Source organism: Bombus impatiens, unplaced genomic scaffold (assembly GCF_000188095.3).
Source record: "Bombus impatiens unplaced genomic scaffold, BIMP_2.2 scf_0377, whole genome shotgun sequence".
Taxonomy (NCBI): Eukaryota; Metazoa; Arthropoda; class Insecta; order Hymenoptera; family Apidae; genus Bombus; species Bombus impatiens.
Window position 1 is genome coordinate 2675934 of NT_176796.1, and position 15324 is coordinate 2691257.

The 15324-nt window shown below is 39.9% G+C and overlaps 3 protein-coding genes across 4 annotated transcripts in view; 1 reads left to right on the plus strand and 2 right to left on the minus strand.

Moving 5' to 3' along the window:
- The window catches only part of LOC100748934 (heterogeneous nuclear ribonucleoprotein L), a 153305-nt gene extending 146550 nt beyond the window's left edge, over positions 1-6755 (minus strand). Inside the window, exon 1 of one of the 2 annotated variants that reach the window (XM_012386190.3) lies at positions 6393-6755. In XM_012386190.3, coding sequence (XP_012241613.1) covers positions 6393-6455 — 63 coding nt within the window. In that variant the 5' untranslated portion in view covers positions 6456-6755. Of the gene's footprint in view, positions 1-5569; positions 6150-6392 lie in introns of those variants that run through there. The other variant, XM_012386191.3, reaches the window with a different exon arrangement.
- Positions 6756-6899: 144 nt separating this feature from the next.
- On the minus strand, positions 6900-9183 carry LOC100749054 (protein RRNAD1). Its single transcript, XM_003489843.4, has 7 exons — positions 9027-9183; positions 8756-8865; positions 8266-8673; positions 7902-8204; positions 7683-7836; positions 7508-7617; positions 6900-7426 (listed from the first exon to the last, which is right to left on the minus strand). The coding sequence occupies exons 1-7, from the start codon at positions 9144-9146 to the stop codon at positions 7150-7152; spliced, it is 1482 nt and encodes a 493-aa protein (XP_003489891.1). The 5' UTR covers positions 9147-9183; the 3' UTR covers positions 6900-7149.
- A 2279-nt stretch (positions 9184-11462) lies between these two features.
- Positions 11463-15324, plus strand: part of LOC100743105 (YLP motif-containing protein 1) — a 5713-nt gene continuing 1851 nt past the window's right edge. Inside the window, exons 1-2 of the mRNA XM_012386057.3 lie at positions 11463-12017; positions 12940-15304. Of these exons, the coding sequence (XP_012241480.1) occupies positions 12000-12017; positions 12940-15304 (2383 nt within the window). The 5' untranslated portion in view covers positions 11463-11999. The remainder of the gene's footprint in view (positions 12018-12939; positions 15305-15324) is intronic.

Here is a 15324-nt window from a genome sequence, read left to right on the forward strand (position 1 = left end):
ACAACATCGGTTGACATTTTGCAATTTAATCCTTCGCGAAAATATTATTTATTATCGATAATACCAAGATAATGACGAAGCAGCAATAGGAATCAATACCGTGAACTATACGATTAAATTATATAATATATAATACGCAGACAATTATAGAATAGTATTTTGTCGCTACTGCTATAACCATTGCGGTGACCGTTGGCGACACGGTCGTTATTGTAGCGTTTGTCTAGTACAATATTTACCAAAACAAAAACCGCCTGTTTATGATCTTTGTAGAAAAGGAGAAACATCGGTGTGTGTGTGTGTACGTGTGTATGTGCAATCGACCAAAAAAGCGTACGTACGGAACAACGTGTTAGCAATTCGTTAACATTCGTCGAAGCCGTTTCAGAAGACATATACATACGTTCAAATTGTGATTTTCATCCGTATGAAGCATAGTATTGGTTTGTTATCGATTGAAAAAAAATCAATGTCGATAACTGATAGAAAATACGTAAGATTTTGATACGTATCGATATCGATATTTCCTATCGAATACTTTGACATCAAATTGACTGGATGTCAATGATATCGTTATCGCTCAATCACTAAACACAAGTATAGTACGGTTCAATGTGACACACAGTTTTTATATAACACGGTTTACATTATAATCTACAAATTTCTAATCGCTCTGATCTAATTATTAATCCCCTCCACTGGGGAACAACATATGTATCCGTAAAAGGTTTCCTCGAGTGTTTAAATACCTCCGTGCGTTACTATATATATTAACAAAAAAACAATTAAAAAAACAACTTGCCAAACAAGCCTGACCCAAACAATTCGTAAAACAGTTTTAGAAGCATTTATGTTAAATGGAGCAACTTTGTGTCTGATCGCTGACAAAGAGGTGATACGATTGAATTAAAATATGACGATTTTACGAATAGAATTTTAATCGTGAAACGCGAGGCGCTGAAAAGCGCGAAATTAAATTTCATTGGCCGTAGAAACGCAATGATCGTACGCGCGTGGAAGTAATGTAATGACGAAAATTGCAACGCGACTCAGGGACAATGGTCTTTTCACCGTTATTACGACGTATCGGATGACGGTTTATTTTCGTGCTCTGTGTAATAATCATGATTGATGAAACAATGATATTATGATCGATGACAATTTATTGTGCATTCGATACTCTTATCCATCGGAGCCAGGTATTATTCCATTATAATATTGAATGCAATTTACGTCGATACACGAAGACATTACATTCCACGATTCCACGCTGAACTATGGATATGCTTCTAACGAAACGAGTAATTTCATCAAATGTCGTGCAACGATGCTATGGATGGCTATAGAAGAATATGTCACGAGGTACTACAAACAGATTGTCCTATTCCGATGATTCTTCGAGCACCACTCCATGCCATCCACTTGTAGAACACGTGCTTTATTAGCAAAAGGTGTTCTATTACGTGCAACTTCGATTAAAGTATTAAAGTTCAAATAAAGACTTATTTAACGCTAGATTTGTAGTATGAAATCTAAACTACGCTATAATATATATAGATAATTATGAGAATAATGATACGATACGTTCCAAAATAAATGACTTAAGAAAGTCATTATATCGTTATTATTTTTCTGAACATCACTGAGATCATCGAGACATAGAATCGCATTGTAAATGGAATTAAATATCCCATTATGAAAATCATCATTAACCAATACCTTACAAACTTGAGTATCTGTATTATAGTCCGAATTATTATATATCGAATTCATTGTTCAATGAAAAATTTGTCTCGAAAGGGTTAAAGTGGATGTAAATCCCATTTAGATAAAAGTCAACATTAATTTCGCTAAAACCACCATGTATTTAGTAATTGTAGGAAACGTTCACTCCGAAATTCGATAATTCTAACTTTAAGAATATCGCTTCTAATTTAATATCAATTTAAACTTATACTTTCATTATTCGCATATGCGGTTGTCGTTTACATGACAAATACCGTGTATTTCGTGTCACCTAATCGTCGACAAAACGACGAGGAATAAAGAAGATCGTGAAAAATGGTTTCTAGATTTGTATGAGCTGGTCCGCGTGAAAAGCGTCAATATGTCAAAAGAAAGTGACCCTTCAGGTGTTAAAATAGGAATCCGCCCAATGCAGCCACTTGCTGACCATAAAGCGTCGTGTGTCCCTTGAACGACATCCATGAATTTCATTCACGATACAATTTTCAAGTATGTACACTATACTGTCTGACAGGAAGCGAGTATCGATCTTCTTTTTTATCATGGACACATCATAGCCAAGCTGACAGAGTTACTTCGTCAGACATTCCAGTTACGGGAGCACGTGCACATTACCCAGCAAGGATACTAGTCAAGAGTCAAAGATATTTCGGTCGGTATGACACACCGAGATCCGAATGGACGGTGTCGCGAAGTTTGAGAGACGGCTTGACTTTGCGTTGGCAAAGTTCAAACGAACGGATTTTCGTTCCGTCGCGTCGTTGGCCGAAACGCGTGCACTAAGATCTGGTCACTGCCTTTTGCTAAGAACAAATGTAGAAGTACACGTCGTGTCGTCTTCGAAGGATTATAATTGGCGATGGGACCGATAGACTGTTTTATGTTACTGATACGATGAAATAATTCGCAAAATTTGCATAAACGCAACGTCATTGGAAGATACGAATAAAGTAACTTAATCATCTTATCAAAGTAAACGAAACCGTAAAAAGAAGTAAAAGAATAACAGGCACTAGACAGAAGTCCACTACAGAAATCAAAAGTGTAAAGGAAAGATTCTATACTCTGAAGAAGATTTATATCCTGATGCTATCGATATTTCAATATTTTCAAATCTTATTATTGCAAAAGATAGGAAATGAAAGAAGAGACAATGACTAAAAAAAATACTAAGCGAATGCTTGGCAATCCTTTTCACAATCACAATGTAAAAATCCAAAATTCGATAATGTCAATTAACTGAAAAAGGTTACGAGTGACAAGTTGCGTGAATGCAACATTCGTCCTTAATAGTTAATAGCATAATTTATACGGATACTGTTATTTTCCATCGAAATGACCGCGTATTACACAGTTACGTTCGTAGAAATGTCAAACGTGTGCCGCACATTGATTGACTCGAGTTGTTCGAGCTATTTGGCACAAAATAACTCTTCGCGGATCAACATTGACGTTATCGATTTGCTGGAACTTCTGTCTCTAGCCGCGACTACCGACCATACTCGTTCCGCAAGAAAGGAACGTTCGGATGAATTTCACGAGGTTACGAGACGAGTAACGAGAGAAACGACGAAACGAATGATAGAACGTGACTAAAGATCAAGATAACGGTTCTTCAAACTGTTCTTCGCCAAACTTCCATTTCCATATAGCTGCGATTATCTGCTTCTTACAGGAATGTTTGGGAATTTCAGAAGAAATATCAGAGACTATAATCAAGATAAATCACGTAATCGAGAGAAACGCGGATTTAATCGCGTACACAGTGTCGGCAGAGATACATATACTTACAAGTTTGTTTTTTATTCTCATTGAATATTTCATGATGAAGAAACGTTAAAAAGCTTTGATATTGAACATATCCGATCATCGAACGGTAAAGACAGTGATATATACTTTTTGTCCCCATTGCCTCGAAAATAGACGAGGAATTGAATCGAGCTGGCCGACCACGAGTCTATAGAACAGAAACCGAGAAATCGAGTGGATCCGCATGCATTATGGAGTACGGTGCAAAGGATAGCAGGGCGCAAGCAAAGGTGGTTACATTGATATTCCAACTACGTGGATTTATTTCTGCTCGTGGGTAACTTAATCAACATTAACGATGAGAAAGTGTAGACATTCTTTTCTCCTCAATCATACAGTCAGGGAGAGGTAGTCGAGCAAAGGGAGGGAAAATTAAAACGTGAACCAATCCGAATAAGGAATTTAAAAGTTAAAAAACTTGGCCCGTGACTACGTAAATGGAAACGTTCCCGAAACAATTCGAGCGACTTTCATGCGTCTTATTCGTGATCGTTACTCAACCACTGATCATGAAAATACGACACAGAAGAGAAACGCGTCGATACATATTTTAATGCTGACCTATAGGACTAACCGCAAGAATTGTATGTTATCGTGAAACCGCCACCACGTACCGTTGACCTTTCGTAGATCGATTTCTTACAAATAGAACGGAATTCTTTCTAAAGACGATCGTCATGTGGTACATCTAGTGTTTTAAAACGAATATACAGGTTATGTTTGAAGAAGAACAAGGAATTGAGTGAATCAAGTTATGCATCATTACTACTCCTATTTCGAAACTCATATTGGAATTATTAGGAACTGCGAAGTTAATAATAATACACAATAATAGATAGTAGAATGAATTGAAAGAAATTCTGATGAAAGTAATGATAATGGTTACGTTAAACGTGGCTTAAAATGGCTACATTTTTCACGCGAATATAACTGAGGTATACAGGTGTATCTAACATAATTCTTTGAAAGATAACATATTGATCGGGGACAATGTAATAAATATTATATCGCGTAAAAAACGAAGAAATTGCAGGTAATTTAAATAATGTAATACCAAAAGTCGTAATACAAAGTGAAACATCAGTTGATGCAGTAAAACAACGAATTAAACGATGAGACGATAGTTCATAAAAAATAAAGGTGTGAAAGTTCAATATCCCGATCAATGTATGCCGACGTACTTCGTGTGAAAATATGATTGACATACATGCATATGTAATACATTACGCCTACCGTTACATCATCTGTGGCATGTGTTCTCAGCAGTAGTGTTAGCAACCGTGGAATGAAGGTCACGAAGTAGTTGACGTGACAATGACCCATTCTGTTCGTTATGTTCAATTTTTGTTTCACACCCGTTTTTTACTAATTATCCTCGACAATGATAATGAGCGTAAATATTATCACTCCAAAGAGATTAAAAAGATGTCTAAAAAATAAGCAATATTTGAGTATTGTTACAAGATAATGGATGGAACATATTTGATAACTAGTTAAGGACAATTGAACGAATACAAAATGAGTAACGATAACGCCGCGTGATATGGTATTTTTATTCATGAATGCACGTGTACTTTATTTTCAACGCTGCTCGTAGTCAGTTTTACAGCCATATTCCAATTCATTATTTATCCAACTGAATTGCAAATATGATTCATGCTATCGCGATTTATTATTGTTGCTTTTCGATATATCGTGTAGGTATAGATAAACGAATATAGCCACTCTAAAAACATTTCTCCAGCCGAGACAATAAAAATACATGTTTATTGGAATAAAAAAATTATTGGAATTTTCTAGACTACTTAATGAAGCACGTGTAAATACGTATACGTAATACGTGTTTCGAATACAAAGAGAAATGATTTCAGCTGGCTTTACGTATTTATAATATATAATCCTATAAGTAATATGAAGAAGGCAATCAATCATATTCTATAATAATAAAAAAAAAACAAATAAATATCTTTTAATAATTGCCGATCCGTATGAGTATCAATGTATTTTCTCGTACCTTCGATACCCTCGCTGGATACATTCGGTTAATATAACGTTAACGGAATGACCAGGGATCGATTTCAGGACGAAAACGTCGTTCCAAAGAAACGGTATGACAAATGCATGGGAGCCGTCGGCCGAAGAGACTCCTAAGACCACAACACGTTCAAGCACAGTGCTGCTATTATCTGGTCTGTTTGTCCGAATATATCATAGGTCACGGTATAAAGACGAAACTGCCCTTCGAGATAATCGCAAACGGCGAGCATCGCGACAACGCCTCGTCTCGCGGTGATAACGCGATGGAAATTATCGACCCCGGTTCACCGACGGGGGTTTGTTTTGAACGTGCATCCTCGCGCACCAGCCGTCGCCAATAACGACGATAGAACAGGGCAAGCCTTTCCACGACGGTGGCGACGGCGTCGTCAACCGAATTCCCGGAAACGATTATTACAGAAAGCACACGTACGAGATAACAGGTTGCTGCCGAAACACGAGCCACGTATCAGGCAAACGTGCGTTTCGTATTATACACGACACGACCACGACACGAGACAATCTTCTTCGAGAGCGCGCGCATCGCCCATTGTTTCGACGCGGTGGCGGTGATATGGGTAAAAGCGACCGGATAAATGGCGACTTTCCCCCCACCGCTGTGTCGCGACCGCCTCACGGGTTGTAAATCTCACGCGACACGCTGAAACGCACGCGTTCACCGTACCAGTATACCAAACGTTCAAATAACGAATAAAATCCGTCTAAGGCACAGAAACTGATTGACAAATTTCGCCGACAAAATACCTCCGACCGAATCTAATATATAAACTTGTACTCACCCTGTGACCAGATTCCTCGAGTCGCTGCCTCTTGGAGTGTGGTCCGTCTCCGTTAAACGCCATCCTAGGGTTCGACACCGGACAATTTAGTTTTAAAAGCGGGGCACTCAGTGCTACGACGACACGTCCGTGTGTATACCGCGCGGCTCTCTACCGTGTCGACGATCTCGTGCGCGGGCGGGGGAGGGGGGAGGAAGGAGAAAATAATCGGTAGGACACGACGCGAACGCGACGAGAACAGACAAACGCGCGAGAGCGGCTTAAGGGAAACTGGATCGCGATGTTGCTGGAGAGGAACGTCTCTGCCCCTAACGAAGTAGCCGGCCACCGCAGCGCTACCTACCGACGCCACTATTCGAATACTGACGGTATGATCTTTAAGGTGGAATCGCGCGCATGCGCGTCTATCCGCTGCCCCACTCTCCCATTGGTCGGCCTATCGTTGCTCGCGTCGTATATTCGAATAATAAAATTACCATTAAATAACAAGTCAAAAGAACATTTGCAAAGAATATTGCAATTTTTATAATGTGATTTTCTTAAAAGTCGTTATTATCGAAGAACAGAAAATTGAAATAGTACATTATTTATCGACGATTATAATTCAGTGATATTGTCCAATCAAAGGCACATCGTAATCTGGAGCAACTTTGATTCGTGGACGCGGGAAGTGCAATAGTATGGACACTTACAGCGATTGAAGAAGGAAAAATTCAAGGTAGGATTTATCGGAAAATAATTCGAAACTTTAAACTGACTAGTTATTTTTCCTAGACATTAATACTAAATTTCGAGGTGACAATCTACTATCGAACACCGGTTTCAGTGTTGGTGTCAAACTTTTTTCGGACAGAAATAGAAATCTGTCATACAGCACTATGGTTTCCACTAATGGCGCCAACATCATTCGAAGCGATCCAAATATTATAACTTGTTCCCACCGATTTAACAGGTTATTTATTTCTAAGTTATTAATATCAGATTCTTGCGGCTGCAAATAAGCGTCAAAATTTGCAGTAGCTACGCTACAATACCTGAAATAGAGATATTTGTATATACTTGTACATTCGTTGCTGCTTATTTAATTTTCAGTTATGAGATGTTAGTAACTTAACTGTTCAAATGTCATTCCTTTCGATACTTTAACATTCCTGAATTGACTATGACGTAATTTTTCATTTTTTTTTACTAAAATAGTTTCTAAAGCTGCTCTATAAGTGTGTACCTGAAACAAATAATTCAGTTAATAATACTTATTCAAATATGTACATGTTTACCAATTCACTTAACTATTAAATCTTCATAATTTCCATTCTTTAATTTGTCACAATATTTTTCAATAGCGTGGCAAGCTACTTCTAATGCTGTATAAGTTAACAAATGATTTTTATGTGCTAACAGATACTGGCTAAGTGGATAACCCTTTAATTCTCTTGTCTCTGATCTAGAAAATCAATTATTATAGTACATAATATTAAAGAAAAAGGTCTTATAAGAAAATATACGAACTGTATCGTTAGTTTCATATAACAACATCCTACGATACAAATAAATTTGGCTTCGCTTCTAGATGAGTAAAACTTCAATAATATAGGAGCTAGATCACCACAAGGATGAAGTCCTATCAGACCAAATTCAGTTTCTGTTTCGCTTAAACCGAATTCATTCTGAAACAATTCTTTTAATCGATTAACTAACTCTGATTCTACTAAACTCGAAGATTCTAATTTAGCTGTAAAATGTTGAGGACGCTTTTGATGGAAATTAGGTATGTGTTTTCTTATAGACGTCAATAATTCCTGATCCCATTTCCTGCAATAAAACTATTATTAGCATCGACTATAATGATATTGTACCATAGCAATTTGCATACCTAGCTTGTTGCAATAGTATACAATCTTGTTCGATGCAAGTAACGTTTAATCCATATTGGAACGCTAGGATACGAGCTAAATGACCCATTCCAGATCCAATATCAATGATACATTTACAGCTAGCTTCGTAGGCACAGCCTGCACATACTTCAGCTATTTCGTGTATCTCGTATCTCTTTTTCTTCTTTATATGTTTTGAAAACAGGTTATTAAATTTCTTATCCTGGGAGTATAACTTGTCAAATGTATCATTTCTGCTAGTTTTACAAATTTTGTCATTGTTATTTGTTATTACTTTATTGAATTCACAAGTTAAAGTACTTTTTGGATCTTCGTGATCTCTATTTACTTGCAAAATATTAGCCACTTGACGAAGTGCAAGCAATGTTAAGGGCCATACACGTGTGCTGTAATACAATTAAAAAGATTGTAGAATAATATGTAAAACAACAGGTAATCAAGTTCGAACGGTATAGTATCGGTACTCACCACGAGATGTCTCCCGATAACCATTTACCGAATTCTCGAGGAGGAGTATCTTGTAATGCAAACCTCCAACTTCCCGGTAATTTGTCCCATAACTCGTCTTGGAAAAAATCCTGTATTAAAAAAAAAGTAGTAGAGTCATTAAAGTTCTACGACTCGATGAAGATAACGACACGCGTTTGGAAACACACGTCTGTAGCTATATCGAATTAACCCGAACAAATACGACACTATAGAAGATGATGGTACGAGATAAATTTCTAATGTTACATACCACGACATAAGAGTTCAATAGCCAACCGTATACATCTAAAACGCAAAATATTTGGTCAATCGTGACACGAATTCCGGTACACACTTTACATGTGCACCGAATGTCAGTAGGTGCGGCCATCGTTGCAATGAAATAGCCGCGTAAATTTGACTGATCGTTCCACGTGATTCTAATTCTGTCATAAAATTATCATTTCTAGAATTCATTTATTAATACTAAAATTTATCTCTAAGTAGTTAACTCTCGATAAGTAACTTTTATCGATTAGTAATTATTAGTAATTTATATGTGTATATGTACACGTAAAATCAATGTGTTATATCTTATTTTCATATCTATCATTAGATAAGTCTTTCAATTTTAAATTATTTATAATATCCCACGCTATACAAGATTTTAAAATGTACTCTTTACGATGGAAATAGAAAGCGCAGTGAATATAACACCGGTCACAAATACTTTTTGTTTATACCGTATATACTGTCTAATTATATAACACAGTTATGAGAATATGCATACATAGGTGCGAATGATACAGCTAATATAAGAAACTTCGCTGAAAGGAAAGTCAACGATAATAAGAAAAATATCGAACCGGCTGTCGCAAAAAGAGCGAAGTAAACGATTTAGATTTTTTGCTCCTAGCCATGATATATCGAGCAAACGATACCAGGAAACGATCAACTAGATCGAAAGCAATTTTCTCACGGAGACGCGTAAAATTTTAATATATCAGCCAAGGTCTTATGAAACGGCGAACCGTCTTCCGCCGCTTCAATACAAAAGGCAAAGGAAATGAGAACCGTTTGTTTGCTTTATTTATTAATTAAAAGATCGGGCGCTATTCTTGCCATGTCCCACTTTACGGCACTTTCACTCTTCAACAGTTACGTTATTGCTCATGAGCGCAGTGCTCTCCGAGAACTACATATATACCCACAGACTGTACGGCCGTAGATCGAGAACCATATCATCTGCCACTCTATATCTCTGGACTTTCATGAGAACCCAGCAGCTACGACTCGTGCAATTCACTTCTAAATGTTGTTTCACAAACTACTGTTGCAATTATTGCTAAACGCCATAATAAACCCGTCTCCTTACGCTTGCCTTATTTATCCATCTCCAATCGTTTTCAGAAAATTAACTTCGAACGATTCTGCACAGTTTTCCTCTCATGCGTGAATTTTACGAAACCAGCAATCGTATCGTTTTATGTTATTCCCTTGATAAAAATTCAGTAATATAAAAGTTTTTTGTCTACATGAATAAATAGTCTTATTTACAAAAGATGTGTCTTTACGGAGTTAGAAATCACTGACCATTCGATTCTTTGCTCATCGTGTTCGAATCTCTCGGTCGTTGTTTGGACCTCTTACGCCAACGTAAGTGAAAGTTTTCAAGTAGGACGAGCGAGACGTCGAATCTCGACGGTGCGTGGATATTCGCTAAATACTCGTCTTTGTTGCTGGATGCTGGTCCACTGAAATCGTTAAATGTCAATGTACTCTGACAGTACCTGTTGTCTAATTTCCAAATCGATTTGCTCTCTCTCGAGCCTCGGGAGAAAACGAATTTCTGTTACATCCTTGTGTCATTAAAGTTCAGAGGTAAAGACGAGGTTATAGGGAATCAATCTAAACGAATCTATCTCAGATCAGATGAATCAGTCTGGAATGCGCGTTACGCAAGTATGAGAATTTTGCATCATCAGAGCTTTTGCAACTAAGGGTTTTACCAGGTCATCCTCATTTAACTGGTATTCTAGATTTCTGCCTTTCACAGCAAACTCAGCGCAATTTACGGAAAAAGAGTGCACGCGATCTTTTCACGTGGGATAAACTTGTTGGAAAATCTCGGACTATTTCTATTACGGAAAGGAAAACTACGTAATCGTAGCAAAACTAAAAACAAAACAGCTAGGAATGAAACGAACGTAACGAAAAATGTATAAGGCAATTACGTGAGTTTTAAAGTTTCGATTCATTAAGCGATGTAATTACGTAATTCTTAGTACCTAGGTTTGGGAAACTCGCAACTGAATATAAAATTACAATATCATTAAAGAACAGAGTGAAATGATGTCAAAGTAACAACGAATCATCATCGTTACAATACAGTAGAATTAAGAAATTATCAAGTCAAAGAAAGGCTGTTGGTACATGGTAAAAGTGATCGCTAGAATTTGCTTATCGCCGTGAAAGAGAGGTCATTAGACAGACGCAGGAAATGATTTGTTCGTAAGAAATCGTTCGCTCGGAACCGCTTTAAACTTTTAGCGAAAGTAATGACAAGTGTATGTAAACGTGAGTGTACGTGTAAGTTGCCATGCTCCGGAGGCGGTAGTCTTTCACCAAATAATTCGGTGTGCACCATGCCAGTAGCGGACACGGCCTTCTCCTAGAAGAAAGGAAGGTTTCGGTTTCGATAGGCCTTGGAGGTCGACGGAAAAGTAACGCTCGTTTAATATAATCATCTTCCTTTCCTTTCGATCGGCAGACGGATTTAAAGAAAGTCGACAACGACTTCGCCCGTTCCTCCCTTCTCCGTCGTTGTCTCCTCTTGCTGGAACCTTCCTTTTTTTTTCTTTTCTTTTTTTCGTCTTGAACCGCGTCTGTATGTCCTACACGCGAAAGGTTGAAACGTTGCTTTACACTAGCCGCGCAAAGTGTATGTAGCCACCAGAGTCAGAGAAAGGTGCCCCACCGTATTCGATATTAGAGAGGAGCTTCTTGAAGCGTTCTGTGGTGGTGGCATCAGGTAGGGAGAAACAGGCCTCTGGGCCCAATCTGTCCTCAGTTCCCGTACGAAGCTCCATCCAATATCTTTCAGTACATGCCCGGTCCTACGGATATCATGTTGCCTATCGCGAGTTAGCCGCTCTTCATTAAAGTCAAACACGTGAAACCGGTGAAGTGTGACACGATCATCCAGAAAAAAAGAAGCCGAACGAGTAACTGATTTGGACACACCATGCGCTTCTTTAAACTGGTAATTATATAAAAGATCGTGCCTCCTCGAGAAAATTCCCGGGAACCGGTGAAACTCTCCGCCGAGAGTGTTGTATTAATAGGCTAAATAGCTGATTTCAGAGAACGCGCCCGCTTGTACTTTCATCGTAATAACCATGTCTCGTTTCTTACTTACGGGAAACGTTCGACGCGGTTCTATCATTTGTAATCAGTCAGCGTATCGCCTTTGGCTACTTAGCGAGGGAAAGTATTGTATATCGGATTAGCGACGCGTTTATGTATGCTCAATTAATAGCTCGTAACGTATTTTTCTTTTCTTTTTTGGCTAATCTATGAATTTCAAATTCTACGAAAAAGTTCTAACGAGATACGTGTTCTAACGAGCTCGCACTATACCGTTCAATTTGGTCGGCGCTTAGCATGAAAACCATGTAAATGAATTCATTTCGTCCGCGTACGTCGAGTACGAGTTTTCTTTTTGTTCGAAGAATATTAAGAAGTCGCCGCGCTTTAGGAGAGTCACCGAATTCTCCAGGTGAAACGCGCACGCCATTGAATCTAAAACCTAAATTTTCTCTCCTTCTTTCTCTCTATGGCCATGTAAAGCAAGCGACAAGAATTTCTGTTCTATTCGCGCAATTTAAACTCGAGAAACATCCTATATCCGATACGTGCTGTAACTCGGTCTCGCCATATCGGGAACACGATCGCGGCTGGGAATCGCTTATCAGGGTAGCAGTAACTGTCCATTCGGCGACGCTAGAATACCAATCGATTGGCCTTTTAAGGCCTTACAGGATGTTTCTTCTTGTTTATTAATCGGGTCACTCGGTTACCCACGCGCGATCAATGTTTCCACAAATGCGTTCTGCCTGTGTACGCAGATACATGCCATTTGGTTCCTCTTGTTTTCATGTTCCGATAGAGATTCGCATTTCCAGATTGTCACGATAATAGCGCTCTTCGTCGTTGCGACCTTTGCCAAAGATGAGTCCTCGAAAAGCCGCGATAAGAGGCAACAGGTTGCATTCTATCCGAGAAGAGGAGCCAGACCGCCACCCTATGCCGTCCAAATGGAACCAATCGTTCAATATTCTCAGAGAGATCCGCTCTACAATCCTTTGGCAAGCTCCAAGAGCGACGATCTTTACGAAGAGGGTCCGTTGAATTATTATCCGACGGAACCGGAGCCTATCATCGAAATTATCATCAAGGAATCCAACGAAACGTTGCCGACACCGGTACCCCCACCACCTCCTCCACCGCCAAGACCTACGAAAGAGCCTATACAAGTGTTTTATGTGAAATACGAGAAAAAGAAAGGTTACGGGGATAAGTCTCGAGTCGTCTACGATCCACCCGTGCCTGCGCTAACACCTGTCGAGGAACACGAGGAGATCAAGCCAGATAACCCAGCGCCTTACCCGGAAGAACCTGTTCACACGGCGACACCGGCACCGTCAGAACCGTCTACGACTTTGAGAGCTATCATTCGACCCGACAGTGAAGTGTACCATTCTGGTTCTAGCGGTATTCGCGTCACCTTCGGCACCGATCAAGTACCTCCGAACAATCATCATAAGCGTAGCGATTTGGAAGCGCCGCCGACCCAACAACAGGCCAAGCCGACTTCTACCCCTCCAGGATCACCTAAACGACAACATGGTCCGTATCAACCGATACAACCGGTCCATCAGAGAGTTCCACCACCATTTCCACAGCAGAGAATCGCCAACTCTTTTCCACAACAGCAGGCACTCCATCAACCTCTCCAACAGCAACCGCCTCCTAATTTCTTGCAGCAACAGCCGTCCTTCTCGTCTCCGCCGCAAGCGAGGAGTCCGTTGCAAAGACCTCAACGATTGCCTATAACGATTCAAGGTCTACCAGATGTACAACAACGAGCGCCGTTCAATACTTTCGGTACATCTCATCGCGTCAACATTAACCACCCACAACAACCAGGGTTCCCACCTACGTTGTCGGTTTCCCATCAAAACGTGCAGGTACAAAATCAACCTTTACCACCGAACCAGGGCAGTCCTTTCAACGTGGAACAACAGCCGCAGCAGCCACCTTTGTCCTCGTATAAACAACAAGAATTAGAAAAACAAAGGTATCACGAGCAACGTCGTCAACAGGAATTGCTAAAGCATCGCGAACATCAGAGGCAACACGAGCAACAAAGACTTCAGGAGCATCAACGATTCTTGGAACAACAGAGGATACTGGATCAGCAGAGGCAGCACGAACAACAGAGACAACAGGATCATCAAAGATTGCAGGAGCAACAGAGAATACAGGAGCAGCAGAGGATACAGGAACAGCAGAGGATACAGGAACAGCAGAGGATACAGGAACAGCAGAGGATACAGGAGCAACAGAGATTACAAGACCAACAGAGATTGCAGGAACAGCAAAGATTACAGGAGCAACAAAGGCTGCAGGAACAACGCAGAAGGAAACAAGAACAAGAACAGAAATTGTTACAGGAGCAACAGTATCGTTCGCAATTGAAATATAATCAAGCGCAACCGGTGCACAATATACCGCAAGTACCAATCTTGCCTCAAATTCAAAAACCAGGAGGAGAAATTTTCAAAGCTGTTCCGAAGCTCGAGCAACACTATGCGATTCGAGAAAATCCACTTCATCCTGGCCCTTTCCCACCTAATCCTGTAATCCAGCCAACTGGATTCCCGGACACGCCACAGAATCAATACGTTTCCGCTCAACCGCCGAGTTCGTCGCCAGACATCTTAAGAAACCCACCGAGCGAATTTATAAGCGATCAACAGCAACATCTGAATACGAAACAGCAAATTATTCAAAGTCAGCAACAAGGATTTTTCTCTCAAAATCTTCAACAAGCGCAACAGCAGCAAAGATTCCCAGCGTCTCCACAACGATCTTCGATCTGGGGACGTCCATCGTTTGCCGGAAACAGCGCGAGTCCTTCGCAAAAGATTTACGCGACTCCAGTCAGTCCCTCTGAAGAATTTAATTCGATCTCAACCATCAGACCGTTCGTTCCAAGTACAACTACTACTACCACGACGACGACAACGACGACTACCACCGAAGCTCCAACGACGACAACAACTTTCTCTCCAAAGAAAGAGGCTAAAATTAGGGAAAATATCGCGAATCTTCCGGACGAGGTACCGGATGATATCAGGGAACAGCTGCTGAGTTCCGGTATTTTGGGTAATGCCGACATACAAATACTGGATTACGACAAGGTCGGCGACATACCGATAGAGAAACTACCGCCGGAGGCTCTGGCGAATTTCTACGGTGCCGGAGGCGGTTCCGCGGTAGCTGCC